Here is a 23,299-nt window from a genome sequence, read left to right as displayed (position 1 = left end):
TGCGATTGATCTTCAGGGGTGAGTGCCATATATTTTTTCTATATTGATATTCTTGTTGGAAGTGCCACTTTATACACATAGAGCACCACCTGTAAATATGCATCCGAAGTACCACAGAGCCCAGCAGTGAACATATCCCTCTGATCCTGCCATGGAGATGTTGTAGTAGTAGTAGATCTTCTTGTGCTTGTATGTATCGTGTTATAATGTTTGATTAGCAAAGTCAACAGTGAATGTCTGACTGACTATTGCAATCATTATTATCATCGACATAGCAATAAGTAAAAGTATGATCGTTTCTGAGGGACCTCATTGACTTACTGTACAATGGCGCCATCATGGTGTCCACCATTTTGATGGTAAGAATATAGCTGCCATACATGCGTGTAATAATTATAGACATCTGGAATTTTCTTTGTAGTTTCTTTTTATTAGTCAGTCCTGCCCAAATACACATAATAAGCAACCCGATAAACATTAGAACTAAAAAGTTTTATAAATTTAAAGGGCAGCTCCTTTTTTTGCACCACATATTGCAACATTTCATAGTTTATGTCTACATTACATGTTGACTACTTTTCAAATATATGTTCTTTTATTCTCTGTTCAGACAGAATGTTATAAAAATACTGCTTGACTCTTGTTACCAGAAAGCAGTGCATTGTGGGAGCTTTTACATCGTTAAATCTCAGTTTTTAGTGCTGATAAACCACACAGAGATTCCAAAACGGAACTAGCCAAAGTTTTACTTTCATTTTAAATGTAAAAGTTATAAACATGGATATTTCTGTGGAATGTTGTTCTTTCTTTTAACAGTTCATTCTACTACCTGCTCAAAAATATCAGGGACTGAATTTGAACCAAAATTTAAGATACAGTTTTCTACAGATTACATAAAAGATTGTTTACCCATAAATTGTACAAAGAAAAAGGAAAAGCCAAAGTATGACATACAATTTTGGGTTCAGCTGAACCTGAGGCAACAAACCACCTTTTATTCTGAAGTATAGTCACTTAGGCCATCCTGAAAAATACAGAATATACAATATCTGATACAGGAAGTCCCAGTGTTGTGAATGAGCTTAGTTTGAGTGGAGCTGCCCAAGAAGTGAATGTCCATCCTTGAGCACCATTTTATTTTTTCAATCTAAATAGGTCCAACATTTAGTTTATATTTATAATATTTGAAGCTCCATTTTTCTGAAACTGAGCTCAGCATCCCCAGTCAAGACAGAGTTAAATAATAAAATTCTGGCTGCTTACAGTCACCACTAGGGGACGCCTAGACATACACTGTGTATACATACATTGATTACTATTAACACAGCACGCAGTAAGTTCCAAAGTTCCCCCTAGAGACAGCTGAAGGCATTTAAAATCACTAAAAGAAGCACTCCGTACTATCTATCTATCTATCTATCTATCTATCTATCTATCTATCTATCTATCTATCTATCTATCTATCTATCTATCTATCTGTATATAGATAGATAGATAGATAGATAGATAGATAGAATAGATAGATAGATAGATAGATAGATAGATAGATAGTCCACCACCTCGTTCCTGTGTTTGTTCCTCCGTGCATATAGTGCTGCTGAAGAGATGAATTCTTCCCTATCTAAGGGAGGAGTGCAGTGATATAATAGATAATCCCATACAATGATTGCATACATAAAACTTCATGGCTAATTGTCTATACTATTTGTAAATGCTGTGTGCAGAGAGTCCAGTGTATTTCTGAGATGCTGCTCCTCACTGCCTCCTATGTAAAAACTGACAGAGAGAAATCCATCACTAGCATGAGGCAGAGGAGACAGGCTGAAGCTGAAACACACAGGAATACACTGAGACTCTGCAGTGTGAGTTAGGGAACACATTCTACACATTCTATATCACTGATTTATCACTTGCTTTACTTAGATGGGAATCTACCCTCTCTGTCTCTGCACACCCCAAAGCATGATGGGAAAGGTAGGCTGCAATAGGGGAACCATATCACAGGGCAAGACGGCAAGATTGCAGACAACCCATAAATGGCACATTAACTAAAACAAAATATATGCACAAGGTATACACAAGAGCTTCTACATTATACTTTTATAAAAGTCTATGCTGCACTATATAGGCAAAAAAAATTGCTGGAGTGCCTCTAGCTGTGTGTCTATGCTGGGAATTTGAGCTTTGTATATTAAAAAAATGAAGCTCCAACCACTATAAAGATATTTTAGGAAATTAATCAACAGAATGTTAAACTACAAAATGACATTGTGTTAACCAAGGGCACATAAACTTAGAAAATTACTAAACAGTCATCTCCTATATCCTATTGTCTTAGCTCTCCCCTTTGTATAACACATTTTATTAAGACAGTAGCAGATTCAAGTGTCAAAATTAGAGGTATCTCATCCTACCTGTTTATAAGGACAGAAAGGTGGTCTATCTTATTTATCATGATCCTCTTTTGTCTGTATTGCCACACTTTATCTATTGATGATTTCCATCAAATAGAGATGATAAACAGTTAAGGCTCAGCTTGGTCACAACACCCAGAGACCATAAACCCAAACTGGGATTTGTAAGACTCAACAGTCCGTCCTCTTTATAGCGCTCTTTGCTCTTCTTTACGCTTTTTTATTTAGCAGCAGTCTCCCATTCATGACTGCTAGAGTTGACTTTCCACACCGCAACAGTAGCTTTTATATCCAGACTTCACATCCAGTTATTTCATTTTAAGTTATAGTTTGTGCATTTACAAGTTCATAATACTCCCCTCGGTTTGACAGAAGCTGTTGGTGAGTTCCCTTTTCTTTTACCTTCCCGTTCTTCATAACGACAATGAGATCCGCATTCTGAACTGTGGACAGTCTATGGGCAATCATGATACAAGTTCGTCCTTTGCGTGCTTGATCTAGTGCCTGTTGTACAATCTGACCATGACAGAAAAAAATAACATTCAAGTTTGACAAGAATAAGTATACAAAAATGATAATCAAATAGTATATAAACAATAATAATCAACCAGAATACAAAGAATGGTAATCAACCAGTATACAAAGAATGGTAATCAACCAGTATACAAAGAATGATAATCAACCAGTATATAAAGAATGATAATCAACCAGTATACAAAGAATGATAATCAACCAGTATACAAAGAATGATAATAAACCAGTATATAAAGAATGATAATCAACCAGTATACAAAGAAAGATAATAAACCAGTATATAAAGAATAATAATCAACCAGTATACAAAGAATGATAATCAACCAGTATACAAAGAATGATAATAAACCAGTATATAAAGAATGATAATCAACCAGTATACAAAGAAAGATAATAAACCAGTATATAAAGAATAATAATCAACCAGTATATAAAGAATGATAATCAACCAGTATACAAAGAATGATAATCAACCAGTATACAAAGAATGATAATAAACCAGTATATAAAGAATGATAATCAACCAGTATACAAAGAAAGATAATAAACCAGTATATAAAGAATAATAATCAACCAGTATACAAAGAATGATAATAAACCAGTATATAAAGAATGATAATCAACCAGTATACAAAGAATAATAATCAACCAGTATATAAAGAATGATAATCAACCAGTATATAAAGAATGATAATCAACCAGTATACAAAGAATAATAATCAACCAGTATATAAAGAATGATAATCAACCAGTATACAAAGAATGATAATCAACCAGTATACAAAGAATGATAATCAACCAGTATATAAAGAATAATAATCAACCAGTATACAAAGAATGATAATCAACATATCACCCAACCCCATGCACATCAAAAGGAATACTGGTTTTAGCAAATAAATATTATTCTGTATATATATGAAAAGTCATAAAAAATTTTTTGCAGGTAGAAAAAATCAGCCTCAGAATTCCTTCAGGAATTTGGAGGTAGATTTTGAACTGCCAGCGTTGTATTAACATTTTTTTTCCGCGTTTTTTTTGCTGTGTTTTTTTTTGCAGCATTTTTTGCCTGCGGCCGCTAAATCGAATGCAGGGACCATGGGCAAAAAATGCCGCAAATAACGCTGAGAAACTAGCACCGCAGGTTTTTCTGCCTTCCATTGATCTCAACGGGAGGTCAGAGGCGGAAAACGCTTAAAGAAAGAGCATGTTGCTTTTTTTCCCCGCGAGTGGGCAAAAGCTGCCCGGGAAAAAAAAAGTCTCTGCCTCCCATTGCAATCAATAGGGAGCGATTTGGGCCGTTTTCGGCGATGATTTTGTGGTGTGTTCTGCGCCAAAATCAGCGCCAAAAAACTCTATGTGAACTGACCCTTATACTTATGTATTAATTATTTAATGTATTAATGTAATAATTATACTTTATGTATTTCTGCTTGCTGTCATTCAGTAGGAATCTCCATTGTTTATGTCCAGGGGATACAAATCTGTCCTGGTGATGTGATGGACAAACAATTGCGAGACTAATAACATTTACTGTATGTGTATCAGAGTTCTGTCCTGTAACGAGCCGTGCACCTCTGTGTCCATCACATGACCATGGACAGATTTGTCTCCACTACAAATAAAAAAGAAAGGATCCTATTGAATACCTGCAATCAGAGATCTTGAAAACCATAAGGAATTGATACAGAATGTATATTGTAAAGTCCTAAAAAAAATGATTTGCTGAAATTTAGAATACCCTTTTTATGTTTGGAAATTAGTGTGAAAAAAAATTCAAGATGAATAAATGATGTTTTATCCTCACCTTTTCACTTTCATTGTCTAGTGCTGAGGTGGCTTCATCTAGCAGTAGAACTTTTGGAGAACGGATCAGTGCTCGGGCAATAGCAATTCTCTGCTTTTGACCTCCAGACAGTTGTGTACCTTTACCTCCAACCCGAGTGTTATATTTCTGTGGGATTTATTGTACATATAAGAAACAGCAGCACAATAAGGCCTCATGCATATGGGTGCATACAGAATTTTTCTTACAGATCAGTTCAGAGCATATGAGAAAAAAAGTACTGCCATTTTCCAGCGCATTGCCTATATGGGGGAATACGGCACCTCATAGAAGCATTAAACGCCATCTGGTCTGTAATTCAGGACTCTGAGTGCCCCTGTACAGGATCAGTACTTTGCTGTGCGCATGAAGTCTAAGGCAGTAATCACACAAAGATAGACTCTCTAAGGGGCTCCTGACACTCTCTATGATCTATCTAATCCTAATATTTTTTAAGGATAGGCCACGTGTATTATCAAACTGCACCAGTGCCAGGCACAGGGAGTTGAGTGTTTGGAGTTAGGTCAATAGATTTCCTTGACTCCGTGAAGTGCAGAGCGGTACTGCTTGGTAGCTACATCACACATCAAGATGTCCAATAAGTCTTTGAGCAGCAGGTTTACTATGGGTTGCCGACATTAATATTGTTCCCTAGCAATCTCGCTCTCCACTTCACTGAAATCTATTGATGTTCTTATCAAGTCACACACTAGCTCTGTGTCGATATTGAATACTCCTCCCACGTGATTACTATTGCTTGACCTCCCTCCACATCGATCCTGTCACAAAAAAAGCACAGGACATAAAAAGAGGCTGTTCATTGTGCATTTATGTATCTGTGTGTTAAGTATATGTGGTACACTTGCACAAAGTCATGAATTTTGAAGGATTATAGTCAGGTATATAATTAACCAATTATACCAAACAGGTGATAATGATCATTATTTTCATATGTAGGACCTTAGACGCAGTGGTTGGCCAAGGAAACAGTACATCAGATCAAAGACACTTCATGCTTACTTCCCTTCGAAATCGGAAGAGTTCCTGCAGTGCCATCAACTCAGAACTGGCAGAAACCAGTGGGACCCAGGTAAGATCTACTGTTCGAAGAAGTCTGGCCAGAAGTGGTCTTTATGAAAGAATTGCAGCCAAAAAGCCATACCATTGAGGTGGAAACAAGGCCAAGAGACTCAACTATGCATGAAAACATAGGAACTGGCGTGTAGAAAAATGGCAGCAGCTGCTCTGGACTGATGAGTCAAGATATTTGTAAATATTAGGCTGTAACAGGAAGCAGTTTGTTTGCCGAAGGGTAGGAAAGTGGTACAATAATGAGTGTCTGCAGGCAATAGTGAAGCATGGTGGAGGTTTCCTTGCAAGTTTGGGGCTGCATTTCAGCAAATGGTGTTGGGGATCTTGTCAGAATTAACAGTGTCCTCAATGTTGAGAAATAAGGGCAGATACTTATCCATCATGCAATACCATCTTGGAGGCATCTGATTGGCTCTAAATTTATTCTGCAACAGGACAATGACCCCCAAATATACAGCCAATGTCATTTAGAACTATCTTCAGCGTAAAGAAGAACAAGGTACCCTGGAAGTGATGATATGACCCCCAGAGAGAACTGATCTCAACATTATTGAGTTTGTCTGGGATTACATAAAGAGACAGAAGGATTTGAGGAAGCCTACATCCACAGAAGATCTGTGGTTAGTTCTCTAAGTTGTTTGGAACAACCTCCCTGCCGAGTTCCTTCAAAAACTGTATGCAAGTGTAACTAAAATAATTGATGCTGTTTTGAAGGCAAAGGGTGGTCACACCAATGATTTAGATTTGTCTTCTGTTCATTCACTTTGTATTTTGTTAATTGGTAAAAAAAAACAAAAAAAAGTATTAGCACTGTTTTTGAAACCATTCCTACTTTACAGCATTTTTCCAGAACTGCCTAAAACTTTTGCACAGTACTGTGTATGTGTACATAACTATATAAGTTTGCATGTGTGTGTATAAATGTATGAAGCAAGTGTGTATATGTGTCCTTGCTGGTAGGTAGTGAATGGCTATTTGTGTGTATGCGTGCATAAGACTGCATATATGTCTATGCAGGTAATGAGCTATTTATACATTGCACGGTACTCTTATGTGAGCCTTGTACAGTATTTTTATTTGCATATAATATCGTAAAAGAAAAAAGGTAGCACATTGAAATAAAGTGTATTTCTAAAAACCACCCTCTGACATCGTATAGTTGTCTGGAAATACAGGATTGTCCACTATCCATACTGTGAGCACAGAACATTATAGCTGGAGGTACATATTAAAGGGGTTTTCCAAGACTGGACAACTGATGACCTAGCCACAGGATAGATCATCAGTATATAATCGGTGCAGGTCCGACACGCGGACCCCGCCCCGATCGGCTGCTCCGGCTGCCTCCGTGCGTCGGATGTTTTGAACAGCATGCAGTAGTTAGAGTCGGAAGCCAATGGCTTTGGTCACGGAATAGCAGCCGAGCTGTAGTACTGCACCTATTGAACTGAATAGGAGCAGAGCTGCAGTTCTGCAGAACGCCCGCTATGCAGTGTAAAGAGCCATCTGCTTCCGGCTCCAACTACTGCAAACTGTTCAAAACATCCGACGCACGGAGGCAGCCAGAGCTGTCGGACCTACACAGATTATATACTGATGACCTATGCTGTGGCTAGGTCATCAGTTGTCCGGTCATGGAAAACCCCTTTAAGGAGGCCAAATCTCAGTGCTTAGGGCAGCATCAGCTGTAAATATAGCCCTTTGTAGCTGGAGGTTTTGTTCTGTTGCACAGGCTCCACAGCAGATACATAGATTATGGATGCACAATGGAGATCTATGTTTTATACTATTATCCTAATCAAGTATTTACCTCTGGCAGCTCTTGTATAAAGAAGTGAATATTTGCAGCTTTTGCAGCTTGTTCTATCTCCTCCATAGGCACTTCACGAGAAGTGTCCCCATAGGCGATGTTTTCAGCAATACTGCGGTCAAACAGCACTGGCTCCTGGGATACGATTCCTATCTGATTTCTTAGCCATTGTACATTCAAGTGCTTGGCTTCCTTTTGGTCAAACAGCTGAAAACATAAAGTTGATATTGTAAGACTAAAACGTGCATGCCCTCCTATTGTTGTTAAGGTTTAATCTTCCTTAATTTCAGTGAAAATATGTTTCTCTGTGCCAAAGAGTTATCCAGATTTCACATTTTGAAAATTTATTTATATTCTCTTGGTGGAAGTCAGTGATGCTGCCACCCATAAGTTACTTGGGAACTGTTGGCTAATGTAATGAAGGACAAGGGGCCGCAATAAAACCTTGACATATACTGTATATATATATATATATATATATATATATATATATATATATATATATATATACATCACAACCAGTTGAAACAGTGAGGGATTTAGATAATCTTTAAAGGGGTTTCCCAGTCTTTGGTAAAAATCAGTTTTTCTAATATACTGTAGGGGGAGATGTTTTAAGTGATTTGTGCACGCCTGTTTTGCACACACTTTTGAAACTTTTTTCAATTTTATGCCGCTTTTCTCTCTACAGTGGGAAGGTCTTAGCGGAAGGGGCGCCACCCTCAGCCAACATGTTTACTATTATTTACTAAAATGTATTGCTTTCGGCTCCATGGTTTGCTTGCGTGTGCACTGTAGCAGTTTTATCACTGCCTGCACAGCGCTCATCAACATATGAAGGGCTGGGGAAGTGTGAGAGAGCTGCATCATGCCGCTCGTAACGCACTGCCCTCCCACTATTAAAGAAGAAATCCAGGAAGCAAGAGGATCCCATGGGGACAGAGGAGCAATGAAAACAAAGGTATTTAGAAATAAATCCCTGCCCATTTCTATTTAAATAAATTGTATATGTTGTCTCAATAATAATTAAGCAAGTTAAGTTAGTGGGATGATTTCTTTACTCTCCTCCCTATGTCTGATATTACAAATATAAAATAATATTTAAAAATATCTTCTCTATGTGTACCAGGAGATGAGCCCTCCCCCTCCTCACTGTCCTGTGTCTTAGCTGCATAGGATCCTACCCCCTCTGCACTAAAAGAAAAATAGTTAAGCCCTGCCCCCTTGGCTAAGCCCTGTCCACTCAACCGTTTCCCTAGACGAAAAGTCAACACATCAGAAGTAGATTAGGCCCATGTGTTCTTTGTAGGATTTCTACATGTTGTTTCAGAAAAATGCAGAAAATCTTGCAGACTGAAAAATAGAGTGGGCAAGTATATATTTACTTTTATGATTAATTTCTACATTTAGTGTTGTTTTCATAGCCTAAATGTATTGTGCTGCTACTGTGTTTAGATCGCAGAGTATTGCCTAGCCTAGATACAGGGAAGCTCTGTGGTTGGCACTATTGCCTTGCAGTACTGGAGTCCTGGGTTTGAATCTGGCTGAAGACAACACCTGCATGGAGTTTGAATGTTCTCCCCATATTTGCATGAATTTTCTCCTACACTCCACAAATAGATAGGGAATTTAGATTGTTAGCCTCACTGGGTAAAGTGAGTGATGATAACTTCGGGACAGTGCTGCAGAGTATGTTGGCACTATATAAGCAAGAGAAAGATATAAATAAACAAAACTGGAGAAAATTCTGCATTATGTTTGTCAATCAGACAATGCAATACAACATACAACCAGAGGACCGTTGTGGCACTGTTTTTGGAAGAAGACATCTGTGTTTTTATTATCCTGGACAAGTCAAAAAAATTTACTTTGTAGAGCACAGTAGCCCCTCCATTATGGCTCACAGATTCCACCAATGTGAGCGAATCGATTTTACACGAATTGACGTTATTACAAATTTCTCAAAAGATTTTCGCGAATCTAAAATTTTTGGGATTTGTCCAGCCCAAATCACTAAAAAAGGCAATTGCTATTTTACAGATCAGAAGAAGACAACAAGACAGAAAAGAAGGATCACTTCAGAAGCAGTACAGGTTTGAGTCACTAATATGAGTCATGGCCACTATAAACAGCCTAACCAGGAAATGCTACTGCAGATAGTAGATAAGTGTCAGTAAATGTGTTTCATAGTGAGGAGAAGAGAATAAATAGTTAGATTTATAATAATTTGATAGAGACATAGATTTTTTTTAGAGAGATAGGAATCAGTCAGTGTCAGTGTGTTAGGTAGGCAGGGGCAGCCATTGCTGTGAGTGAGTGCTGCTGCAGCTATAGAAATTCTCACATTAATTTGTGAATCACCAATCTTCATCACATCAGTCACAAAGCATGCTGCTGCCTTTTGAAACAGATGTCACGGACATGACGTCACTCATTGTTTTGCATATATCTAATAGTGCCATATTGTTCTGTGTGAAGCATTTAAACAGTGCCGTTATACTTCACTCTGTGTTCCAGTACCAATCTTTATTTTAAATAAATAGATTATAATTTAAATTTTAATTCTGGTGCTAATAGTGTGCTGCTGCCTGATGATACAGACGTCACGGACGTGGTGTCACTCATTGTTTTGCATACATCTAATTGCTAATAATAGTGGCAGCAAACATTGGCGAATTATTCTGGCAAGTGGTGATACAGCGCCAGTATACATCAGTCTGTCCCCAAGTGACAATTTTAAAATAAATTGAGTAAAAAGCCATTGTTTCTTCACATTTTAGGAAGATCAGTCACACTGTCACTGGCACATGTAGTCGTGGTGGTGGAAGTGGTTGATTTTATATATACATATATATATATATATATATATATATATATATATATATATATATATATATATATATATATATATATATATATATATATATATATATATATACATATATATTTATATATATATATATATATATATATATTTATTTATTTTTTTACATTTTAGTTTTTTAAATCCCACCAAACCTGTTGCTATTTGCAAGAAAGGGATAATTTTTGGACCGCTTTTAAACAAGCCATTGCTTCTTCTGATACCACTGTGTGTATAAACACTGGCAGACATCTGCCATCCAAAAGAGATGCTTGTAAATTGTTTCTTCCTATACCACCGTGTGAGTATAAACACTGGCTGGCATCTGCCCCAAAGAAGGGATAATTTTTGGACTATTTTTTTATTTTAAAAAGTATAAAAAAACGAACACTGTTTTTACGCAGGCTATTTGTTACCACCGACTACTATTAGTTTACCTATAGTCATACTAGTATGTTGTTGTCACTGCTGTCTGTGCGTTAAAGAGCTTGAAAGGGTTTGTATACAGTCCTTTTAGACCTCAGAGTTCCAAACACGACTTTCAGGGCACTTTCGGTTCACAATAAAATTATTCAGAGCAAATCAATCTGACGGCCGGTTTGACCAAATTGGACCTGTAACGAATTTCGGAAAATTCGCTCATCTATATCACATATCAGCAGGTAATTTTTGGCTGGATTTACCCTTATTTACAAAGGTTATTCAACAATTCTAATGAAAGTTTGAGATCTTACTACTGCTCCTTGGTGTGGATCATAGAACCTCTGGAGAAGCTGAATAGAAGTGCTTTTCCCGCATCCACTGCTGCCCACGAATGCCACTGTTTGTCCTCTGGATATTGCAACAGATAGTGCTTGCAGCACAGGCACATCCGGACGAGTTGGATAATTGAAGGAAACTTTTGATAATTCCAAAATTCCTTCATATTTTTCCTATTTGTAGAAAATGTAAATAAATATTAGAATTAAAAATTAATATTATAAAAGTTAATAAACTGGAAAGATCCCATCCACACAGACAGGCTGTGCAAAGTTCTGTGACATTGACTTACTGGTTTCTGTCCTTCCATGCTGTAGCTGTCAATAGACGGTTCAGTGTTGAATAAGCTGAACAAATGGGAAGCTGCAGATTTGGCTTTTGCATAATCAGGAGCAAAGGATAATGTTTGTCCTACAGTAATTGCTCCATATGTCAGGGTGGAAAACACACTGTAAAATATATCAATTATTTTAATGGTATACATTAATTCCAGAAGGATAAAAACATAATTTTATGTAGTTTTACCTGTATATTGTTACTATTATATTAGAATAGATATTTAGGTGTTCACATTATGTAATAATAATAATAATAATAATAATAATAATAATAATAATGATATCAACTTATATTAACTTTAATTTTGATTGTGATCTTATATATCTATATACATTTACATATGGGTTAATGTGCCCTCTACTGTAAGGTGTAAGAATATTAGACGTTACAAAGACTATATAAAAGCACAAGTTAATAGGCACAATATTTCTTATATTACACACTTCAGCTGCTATGTCACTTCTTTTTGAAGAAATGTTCCCCCAAAGTGCCAGCCACAGTGTGCTCCAATACACTGCCAATCCCAGTGAGCTCCTACACACGGCAAACCATAGTGTGCCCTATATAGTGTAGTATCAACCACTTTTATTGCCACTGATATAGTTCCATCCACAGTATGTGTCAAACACTATGTTCCAACAAAGTGACAGCCAGTCCCCCTGTATGCATTGTCAGTCACAGTACCCCCCCCCATACAGTGCCAGATACTGTATATAGGGTGCTAGACTCAGAGTATCCTTTGCTGTCTCATAGTGTCAGCCACAATGATCTCCAAGTCCCAGTCAAAGTCCTTCATTGCCATCTATAATGGCCCTCAATAGTACAAGTATTATTTACAGACATCATATTCAAATTAATTGTATCAATATTCACATACACCCTGTTATATTACACTAGCAATCCAAATAAATCTACTTTTTATCTTTTATTGTTAAAGATTTTATATAATATATTTTCTTTTTTTGAGTTTTCAATCCTCACAGTTGATCTGCTAACAGGCACTAAACATCTTGTAAAATCTACACCTTATAACAGTGCAAGACAAGACTGAGATCCATTGGCCACTTGTCCTAATGTCTTCCAATATAAGACTCATAGAAATAATAATAATACTTACAGAAATACTTCCTCTGGGTTCATCCTGCCACTTTCAATCATAAAAGCCCCAAATCGATAGCTTGCAGCGTAGGTGAAATGTATGAACGACTGGCTAAATGCAAAACAGATGCCATATATCTGAGCCTTTCGCTGAGAGTTCCTAAAATATATCAGTTTAAAGGAAATGTTAAAATAACTGAAAGTGGAATGTAGGGCAAGTCACAAATTAAATGATATTAAATACAAAAAGATATTTGTGCATGACCTAATCTTCACTACACTTATGACTGCTGATTGATATCTACTAAGACGTGATGACATTGATATGTAAAATAAAGTATATGTGTAACTTGGTTCGGGAGCATGGGCATAGCTAACGGGGTCAAAGCAGTCACAGTTGTGACCAGGCCCTTAAGCCAGTGGGGCCCACAGGCCATCTATTTTTATTCTCCCACTCCTGCATGGCGTGAGGCAGTCTGTGCATTCTGATTCCTCCTCCACTGTCATCTACATTCTGGTACTCTGCGATGCCGGAATGGAGGGGACAGGGGAGGATTCAGGATGCAGAGGCACAGACCAGACCCTGACGTGGGAGCCTGTGGGGATCCGAGGCAGATGGGCCCTGAGAACTAGCAAGGGGCAGACGGACCATGAAGACAAGCCAGGGGCAGTGAGTAAATGTCTTTTTTTTAAATGTATGATTTGAGGTCTGATTTAGTGGTTCATGCTGGGAGCTCCATTTGGAGAGGCATTCAAAGGTGTGGCATCACCCGTTCTAGTCACACCACTGTTTGTGTCGGAGTTTATTTTGCCATACACAAGAGGTGTTATCCAAAACCTCGATTGGAAGCTGTTGCTTCAGACTCCACGATAAACCAAGAGTGCATGTTTATTCCAATGGGTAGCGGTGTCTGGCAGAGGATTATCTTTAGCTGGAAAAAGAATAGGGAATGATAAAATTCAACATGCCTGATACTTCTTTCCTATTAAATCTGCCATTTGGGAAGGATCCATAAATAAAAAATGTTGTCCCATCCTAATGAAAAAATGCTTGAATGCATATGCCCATCATTAGACCTTGAACTATTTAAAGATTATTGAGTTAATAGTGAATTTAACCTCTCCTTTATCATCCAAATCAGAGAGCTACTACATAGGTCAGCGCTCAAACAATGGAGGCCCAGTACGTGCATGAATCATATGGAAGACCCATTCATTTCAATGGATGCTGTGTAATATTCAATTTCTTCAGCAGTATGGTGATTTCCAGAAGCAGGGCCCCATTGTGATCAGCTTATTGTCAGGGCACCAATCTAACAAAAAGAGTTTGTCTAAACCCTTTGAGGGTGCTTGCAATTTTGAACTTCAGGACCAGACAGATTGAAATGTAATAATGTAAATACGTAAATGTAAATGACTTCTGACCTGTATGGTTTCTGTAAGCTTTCACTATACATTTCTTCAAATGTCCCCTCCCTAGTCAGTGATGCCACGGTTCGGATATTATCCACTGCTTCAGTTGCGATCTATACAATTCAGTAAGAACAGATAAATATATATATATTACAATCTAAACAATTTTATAGGGTTATTCAAATAGGGACTTGCCTTACATTTGCTAAATTGATAAGTACACATAATAAAACATTCATGCATATCCATAATTTAGTGCTCCAGGTTTCTACACACCTCAATATAAACTAAAATTGATAATGTGAAAAATTAGGTAAGAACAATATCATAATAAAGGGGTTTTCCCATCGCTAAATATGTAATCACTTTCTGGTTGTGTCCAACTACCGGGACACCCCAAGATCCCTTCAGTATAAGTATTTCTATATTGTACTTACATGAAGCATTCATTAAAACAGTCAGGAATCATTACCTTGCCAGCAAATTGAAGCTGTTTTTTATCTCGATTAGCGAAGCCAACTAGTGCTCTGGTCTCAAGAAATCCAGTGATCACTAGAACAGGAGTCAGGACTAGAATCAGCAACGTCATTTCCCATCCAAAAATAAAAGAGATTATTACACCCACTCCCATTGTGGATATGTTTTCAGCGATCAGCCCAAGTCTGGAGCCAGTTGCCTGAATAACAATAAATTGACAAATTAAAATCTTCAATTAAACTTAAATCCTATCTAAGCCTTAATATGTTATAAAATAATAGTACTATTCTGCATGTGATAACACTGTGTGGAACCACTATCCAAAGTGTTCCATCCCATGAGAAGCATTTACTGAATTGTATTGACTACAGAAATTGACTGTTAGGAAAATGTCTTCACTACACGATTCCTATACAATGTATAAATAATATGTATGTGTTATTGGCTATATACATTATCTTTACCATGCAGGTGATGTAAACAGATCATAAAGGCCTTCCATGTACAAATAAGAACTCTGGAAGTGTCACATATACGTTTCCTGCGGTAAGTTGATCTGGGATGTTCATAGCAAGATCCTCATGTTAATCCAAATAGTGGAGGAACATCATATGACAAAGGGCTGGGATATAGCTTCAGGGGGTACAAAGATAGTGGTTGCACCTGGTTCAGGTGTCGGAGACGACGTAGAGGACCTTCTTTCACATAAGAAGATATCAGTATTATAAATGGCACGTGGTAGGTGAGGGCCTTGTTGCGTTGGGACCCAGGAGTTTAAACTTATGCATCTAACAAAGACACATCCCCTATAGGTTTTGTGGTCAATGCACTTGAAGTCTTATGTAAATTTGATTATTGGGTTGTGGTTTTATTTCATGCTAATTCAAAAATTTAATTTAGATTTTTTTAAAGCTTTATTGAAAGTCAATAATTTGTAATAAAAAATATTATATTTATTAAATCGTAACTTGTACTTACAGTCTGTATCTGAGAAGAATCTGTGGCGAGTTTGGTTGTTAAAGCTCCAGTGCTGTTTTTCTTGTCATCAAACCATGACATTTCCTTTAGAGACATAAAAGACAAAATAAACATAATAACCACAGATAAACATGAGGCTCCCAACGTTACGTATTATTAGTTCCCAAACTAACCTGACGCAGCATAGATTTAAATGCCATTTGTCTGAGCCGCATGGTGAGGACCTCCCCTGATCTTCCAAACATAAAGCCCTAACAAAAAGAACAGTGCATGATCGGTTATCACTACCATATACTGGAAATACACAACATAAAAACATAGACAATGCCTTTAATTTGTAACTATACCAAAACAATGCCTATTAAGCATTGAGGCTCATCTGAGCGCTTCTGCCACTTAGTTTTAGCGATCAGTGGGGTCTCAGTGCTCGGACCACCACAAATCAAAACTTCTGACATGTCACTATGACATGTCAAAAGTTTTTTAAAACTTTCGTTACACTTTAAGCCCGGGGTACATGACAACTTCAAATTTATGTTGATGCATGCCAGCTGCAGACACATGAGTCCTATAAGAATGATTGCACCAGCTACATGACTGAAGTGGTGACAACACCAGCCGGCACAAGAGTTTCAGTTGACAGAATTCTAAATTTAATATGATAGTCACTAGACAATTGCATATAAGTAGAGATAATAGGTAAATATTATGTGACTGTCAAGTAATATTTCCCATTGATTTTTTCAAGGAAAAAAGTTCAATCTATATGCCCTATTAGGATGTCAGAATGGGAAGTTCCTATGTGCCAGAATGAAGATCTGTTCTGTCGGAGTAGCTCTATCTCTGGCACACCCTGGCTCATCAATGCATTACATGGTTGACCAATCACTTCATGGTCGAGCGCTGCAGAAATGTATTGCCAGATGTGATTTCCCCCATTAAAAGCTGATCATAGGGGGTTAGAGGAACAACCCTTTTAAATTTGTGATTTTTTTTTTTTTATGGATTATGTGTCTAAAAGGGACATAAATAAATATATTCTGATATAGTCCTTTTTTTTCTTAGGTTACTCAAAACATTAAGGGTCCATATATACGCAATTTTTTTGATCATCGATCCTTTATTGTGGCAGACTGAATCCCTACAGTTATTAAATATCCCCGTATAGGGTCCCTCTGTACATCATTCTTTACTCCCCTAGAAGCAATACTTCTAGGGAAAATACCTGCACGATAAGGCATGCACTGGAACATGCCACAGTTTTTAATGGTACCTCTGTAGGCCTCATTATGAAATCGGAGGCAAATGTATGTACAGTATATGCCAACAGCAGGCTACATAACATATTGGTAATACAGTCCTGTGCATAGACGTTGAGATTAAAATGTGCATATAATACATTCATAGACAATAAAAGTTAATTTACCTGTGCAAAATATGTGAAGAAGGAAACTACACCAATAATAGTAACTATAATGGAGTAAAGATTTATTTCACGTTGTATCGTCTCTGGATCATCAGTCCCAAAAATCTATGGAAAGGAAAATAATTATAAATGGTCATAATAGATTCAAAGAAGTTTCTGAAACTATAGTTAGAACTGACCATTCTACTTATTTTGTAATTTTTGTTCATGTTTTTAATCCTGGTTTTTAAGTTATTAATAAGTATTTTACATGTTTTGAAATAAGATTTCAGAAATATAGCATGAGACTGTGTTACTACAGTGTGGGAATATCGTAGTTTTTACCACTATTTATGGAAAAACATGCCAAAAATGCCACGTGTGAATATAACCTTACATTCATGACTAAAAATTATTAACGTCGTCATCCATGCCTATAAAATACTTACAGCTATAACTTTAGCAAATAGTATACTGAAAGCTGGGTGAACCCCTCCATTGATAATTGCAGCAATAGTTCCAAACATAATATACGGCCACTCTGATTTATTAAGACTTAATATGCGGAAAAATGAAATATTCGGAAGTTGTTTCTGGGGAGAAGAAGAAAAAACAATTAGTGTTCATACTAATAGCTAATGTTCGCCAAACAATTGCCTTTAATGCATTTACCGTTCATACAAGAGCATCACCATTATTATCTCAGAGCTATGGTATAATATCTAATTAAAGAAAATAAATCAATACATAACTTATTACCAAGAACAAATGTATTGTTAGTATATGAGTGTTCGTCTAGATCTGCTCTATGTGCACCAATATTTAACCCCTTTAAGACCGGGCCTGAAAAGGCCTTAATGACCAGCTAAAATTTTCTGTTTGTGCTTCTCTGCCTTTCAGCAGCCAGAACTTTTTCATTTTTTTTCATTGACATGGCTATATGAGGCTTTGTTTTATGCAGAGAAATTGTATATTGTTATTTTGCGCGGTTTGGAGGATAGAAAAAAATTCACTGTGTAAGTTATATCATTTATTTTTACGGTGTGAATATAGGAAAAAGCGATTTTCGTTATTTTTTTTTTTTTTTTTTTTATCCCATTCATGTTTCATGCTAAATAACCTGTTAAATTAATTCTTCAGGTTATTATGGTTGTGTAGATACCTAATATGTGTAGGTTTTTTTATTTTTATGTAATGTAGGGGCAATAAAATATATTTTATGCAAAATAATGACTTTTTTGGGGGAACTATTTTTATTTATTTATTTTTTTCGTACATTTTTTATTTTGTCCCACTAAGGGTTAACTTTATTTACAACTTTATATTTTACTTATAATGTATTTGAAATACTTCGGTATGCTAATACATTGCACTGTATCACTACGACACAGGCTGCTGTTAGGGCAGTGCATAGTAGGCCCCAAAAGCAGTCAAACTGAACAGACAGCCCTGGGGTCCTTTCTAGGTCCCCAGGGCTGACTGCAGAGGGATTCTCCGGTCTTCGATTGCATCACCGGTTTTCCAGTGACGCGATCAAAGAGGGGAGTTCTCTTTGATCATGCCGCAGTCACAGACCGCGGCGATCAAAGAGTTAAACAGCTGGGTCGGAATGTTTTTCGATCCCAGCTGTATTCAGCAGACTGCTCTAAGTCCAGGAGCTGTAAGTTGGATGATTGTTTACAGGAGCTCTCTTCAGCCTCTACAGCGACGCCAAAAGACGTCGCTGTAGACAAAGCACCTGCACCGATGAACGGTCGTTAAGGGGTTAATTAATATCATTTATCTAAAATAAAAAAATTAAGCATCCTTGCAGGTTATGTGTAAAAAAATTATTTTACTATTTACATAACGTATACAGCTTTACAAGTCCTATGCAGACCTGAGACCCATGTATCTCCGTAGCTGCAAACCTTGTACATTCTGATCCTGCAGTCATGTGTTATTCCTTTCCAACTTCCCCTACTTATTATGGTCAGTAGGTCAGCAAGAAGAGGGGACAAAGTAAGTGGAGTAACACACATGACAGCAAGATCAGACTACACAGGGCTTGTTGGTAGTCTGTAACCATGGAGACATATAGGTCTTCATTTTTATTTTACATAGATTGGAGTCTCTTTATGCCTCTCAAATGCAAATCTTGTTTTTTCTATTTTAAAGTTTTTATTTTATTGAGGAAAAAAATTCAAACATAAAAAATAATCTAACTGAATTGAATAAACTTTGCAAGATAGGAATTGTATTGGAACTGAAGGCTGAAGCAATGTTATCTATGATGTGTGAAGACTTTCTCAACAATCACAGAGCGTAACTTGATTATCTTGGGCTCCAATGCCAAATCTGTAACAGCCCCCCCGCCTTAAGTTCACAATACATATATAGCAAAGGGACCTTTGAGCCCCCTCAGGCACTAAAGTCCAGATGGGACTGTTACTGTACATCTGCAACTCCTATAGCTATGCCCTATTACAATGTCCCTAGAAATCATTTTTAACATTGAGTTTAGGGCAAATTTTTTACATTGCTTTCCAACGTAACAAATGTAAATCTGATGCATTATCAGTACATTCCTCAACTACAACCCATGTTATGTCTTTACCTCTTCCGTCTCCTCCTCTTTGTCTTCTTGTTCTCCTTTGTCCGATACAGAAAATTTTCCACTAGAAATGTTAGAATATAATCTCTGCACTAGGGGTGGTTTCTCCTGCGTTGTTTGTCCATTTTCTTCTGTATTTTCTGCTACTTGTATAGTCTGAAAGATAAAACAAGTTGCCAGGGGTGAGATTATTTTGTTGTAAGGTTTTTTTAACAGCATGACTCGACCTGTAATAAACTGGGGAAGCTAATCCAAATTCATATATTTATAGTTAAACACAACCCGAATGATCTGCATTTACTATATGAGAATGTAGGGTTTTTCCTGGACAGATTGGAAGCATTATGCTATTTGATATTCTTTTGTTCTTTCCTTTGAAATAACAATTATTCCTTGGCAAAACCTAGTTGGTTTTACTTGGCAAGATTTCTTGACCGGTAAGGACGACGACAATTTAAATAAACTTCTGACATGTCATAGTTACATGTCAGAATTTTTGATCAGTGAGGGTTCGAAAACTAAGACCCCCACCGATCGCTAAACCGCTCGGGTGAGCGCTGAGCCGCTTCGCTTATAATGGGCATGGTGTATGGGCTCAATTGAAAGTCTACGAGCCCATACACCAAATGCTCGGCTTTCCGAAAAAAAATCAGAAATTAAGCTGCTCAACACTCTCCTGAGCCCTTCTGCTGCTTAATTTTATTGATCAGTGAGGGTCTTAGAGCTCAGTCCTCCACCGATCAAAACTTCTGACATGTCACTACGACATGTCAGAAGTTTTTTGAAAGTGTGATTACCACTTAATACGGGTGTTCACCCTCATACATTTACACAAGGAGATGTGCTGCCGACAAGCGACCATTTTTTTCCCCTCATAAATGATGCGATCAGCTGACGAATGAACGTTTGCTTGGTTATCAGCTGATTGATGCCCCATTTAAACAGAGCAATATTCAGAAACAAGCGTTTGTCCAACCGCTCATTCACCCAAATGTTGGCCCATGTAAAAGGACCTTGAATGAAATGCAAAGGAAGATATTCATTTTATTGCATATAGATTGGTTAGTGTGCAACTTGACCAAAGACTACATGGCATGAACTGGTCATGTGATGAATATTAAAATGTAAGGTTATATCTTTATCTAGCCCTGTAGTTTGAATGTATTAGGTAAGTAGTGCTTTATGTGTGTCTCTTTGAAGGATTCAAGGGCTGCCCTTGAGGCCACAAAAAATGTGTCAGATTTACCAACACTGCAGTATTTAGTAAGATTAGATTATGAGTAAAAAATAAAGCTAGACAGACAACTGTATGCATTGATATTTTTATAGTAATATAGTAAACATACCTGTGCTGTCGCAAGTGAATAATACATCCCCCTTTTCTCCATTAATTCAGAATGTGTTCCTTGCTCGGCCACAGTTCCATTCTCCACCACAACAATCAAATCTGCGGTCCACACAGTGCTTAGACGGTGAGCAATAACAATTGTAGTGCGTCCTTCAATCGCCTGAAAAAAATGTTTGAATATTCTTATCAGATAATAAACATTGAACTGCTGTAGTAAATGTACAAGAATTTTCAGAGGATCCCGTGACATTCGGATATTTTCTTCACATGAACTGATTTACCTTATCTAGAGCAGCTTGTACAATAGATTCACTGCCAGTGTCCAGAGCAGAGGTGGCCTCATCCAGAAGAAGTATTTTGGGGTTTCGTACCAAAGCCCTGGCTATTGCTATTCTTTGCTTCTGGCCTCCACTCAACTGAGCTCCTCTTTCCCCAACAAGTGTTTCAAATTTCTAAAGAGGCAAAAGAAAATCATTGAAAATATAAGATAATCTGCTTAGCATTTTAGTGAAGTATTTTAAATTGGACTTACCAGGAGCTTACATATTGTAATATCCTTAAAGGGGTATTCCGGTCACAACAAATTTTCACCTATCCACTCGATACATGATAATTGTCAGATCGATGGGGTCCGACCCCTAGTTTCCCCACCAATCACCAATTCCATGTCCCCCTTTCCCCCCCAGCCGCAAGTACTCTGCCAGGAGGCATTGAATGGTGCGCAGGTGGAGCATGCATTCTGACACTTCATTTCTAGTCTATGGCGCTTACAGAAACTGCAGAGGCAGCTCAAGATAATTTGCTGTGACCGGAATGCCCCTTAAAATATTGGTGCCTGCTGCATTGTAGAGATTTAGAGTAGCTTGGACAATGTAAATACTTCTCGCTAAAAATTTAGTTCAGAAAATATGCAAACACAAGACAGAGATGTTGCTCTTTCTCTTAGAGTCTTGTATTTGGTTGGGGATTTCAGTTACAAAGCCCCTACTCATTGCAATAGGAGACGGATAGCAAGGTCCCATGATATATACAGGATCTTTAGAATCAGAGAGAGCCGATAAAAGACTTGATAAAGTGTATGTTTAGACAGCAGGACAGACATTGGGCACGCCATGCTCCTCTGTCTCTGAAATTCAATATCATGATATTTACGCTCCTGATAATTCCTGCCATGTAATATTTTTAAGCAGATTAAGACCAGGCCATTTTCCCCTGTTAATGACCAGGCATAGATCTGATTTTGTTAATACATGCTATAATGTACATGGTACATGTACATAGTTTGAAAGCTATAACGTTTTTTCTCATTCCATTATTTAAATAATTTTTGCATCTTTTTTTCCATGATACATGGGTCTTTATTTTTAGGCCATTTTTATATTAGTATTGGGGGCATTTTAATAATGCATTATAATTTTTATTGCTGATTTCCCCTGTAAAGGGGGCTGACATGTTAGCCACAGTTACAGGGGAAATGTAGCCTGTAGAGCTAATGTGGGTCTGCTAAGACCTAGCAGCTCCTGCAACTACCCGGCATCTGCCAATCATGTAACTGCTGGGACTGGAACTGCTGTTTACTGAACTGTATGCGCGGTGCTCATTGAGCGCTGTGTGTACAGCTATCAGGAAGGCAGAAACCATAATAAACTATCTCTGCCGTCTTTATCAGGAATCCAGCTGTCCATTTCTGCACCACTGAAGACCTTTAGAAACGCTTCTGCAGAGTAAGGGCATGACCACACGTGGCGGATTTCCTCCGCAACTGTCCGCATCAATGCCGCACAGAATCTGCGTTGCAGATTCTGCTGCGGATCTGCACAAAATGTGCAGTAAATTGATGCGGACTAGCTGCTGCGGACTGCGGGAAAAGTGCTTCCCTTCTCCCTATCAGTGCAGGATAGAGAGAAGGGACAGCACTTTCCCTAGTGAAAGTAAACGAATTTCATACTTACCGGCCGTTGTCTTGGTGACGCGTCCCTCTTTCGGCATCCAGCCCGACCTCCCTGGATGACGCGCCAGTCCATGTGACCGCTGCAGCCTGTGCTTGGCCTGTGATTGGCTGCAGCCGTCACTTAGACTGAAACGTCATCCTGGGAGGCCGGACTGGAGACAGAAGCAGGGAGTTCTCGGTAAGTATGAACTTATATTTTTTTACAGGTTGCTGTATATTGTGATCGGTAGTCACTGTCCAGGGTGCAGAAACAGTTACTGCCGATCGCTTAACTCTTTCAGCACCCTGGACAGTGACTATTTACAGACGTCTCCTAGCAACGCTCCCGTCATTACGGGAGCCCCATTGACTTCCTCAGTCTGGCTGTAGACCTAGAAATACATAGGTCCAGCCAGAATGA

At 37.8% G+C, this 23,299-nt stretch overlaps 1 protein-coding gene across 2 annotated transcripts in view; it reads right to left on the bottom strand.

The window, feature by feature from the left end:
• Nucleotides 1-1,522: 1,522 nt before the first annotated feature.
• Nucleotides 1,523-23,299, bottom strand: part of LOC142651985 (ATP-binding cassette sub-family B member 5-like) — a 68,938-nt gene continuing 47,161 nt past the window's right edge. For both annotated transcript variants that reach the window (XM_075827312.1, XM_075827313.1), the window contains exons 14-28: nucleotides 21,230-21,400; nucleotides 20,947-21,108; nucleotides 19,604-19,756; nucleotides 17,457-17,600; nucleotides 17,029-17,133; nucleotides 15,776-15,853; nucleotides 15,603-15,686; nucleotides 14,620-14,823; nucleotides 14,160-14,260; nucleotides 12,754-12,894; nucleotides 11,590-11,746; nucleotides 11,273-11,470; nucleotides 7,676-7,882; nucleotides 4,756-4,902; nucleotides 1,523-2,930 (exon numbers count right to left, since the gene is read on the bottom strand). In XM_075827312.1, coding sequence (XP_075683427.1) covers nucleotides 2,733-2,930; nucleotides 4,756-4,902; nucleotides 7,676-7,882; nucleotides 11,273-11,470; nucleotides 11,590-11,746; nucleotides 12,754-12,894; nucleotides 14,160-14,260; nucleotides 14,620-14,823; nucleotides 15,603-15,686; nucleotides 15,776-15,853; nucleotides 17,029-17,133; nucleotides 17,457-17,600; nucleotides 19,604-19,756; nucleotides 20,947-21,108; nucleotides 21,230-21,400 — 2,250 coding nt within the window. In that variant the 3' untranslated portion in view covers nucleotides 1,523-2,732. The remainder of the gene's footprint in view (nucleotides 2,931-4,755; nucleotides 4,903-7,675; nucleotides 7,883-11,272; nucleotides 11,471-11,589; nucleotides 11,747-12,753; nucleotides 12,895-14,159; nucleotides 14,261-14,619; nucleotides 14,824-15,602; nucleotides 15,687-15,775; nucleotides 15,854-17,028; nucleotides 17,134-17,456; nucleotides 17,601-19,603; nucleotides 19,757-20,946; nucleotides 21,109-21,229; nucleotides 21,401-23,299) is intronic.

Source organism: Rhinoderma darwinii, chromosome 5 (genome assembly GCF_050947455.1).
Source record: "Rhinoderma darwinii isolate aRhiDar2 chromosome 5, aRhiDar2.hap1, whole genome shotgun sequence".
Lineage (NCBI taxonomy): Eukaryota > Metazoa > Chordata > Amphibia > Anura > Rhinodermatidae > Rhinoderma > Rhinoderma darwinii.
The sequence above is the reverse complement of the archived record's forward strand: the minus strand, read 5'-3'. Positions and strand labels throughout refer to the sequence as shown.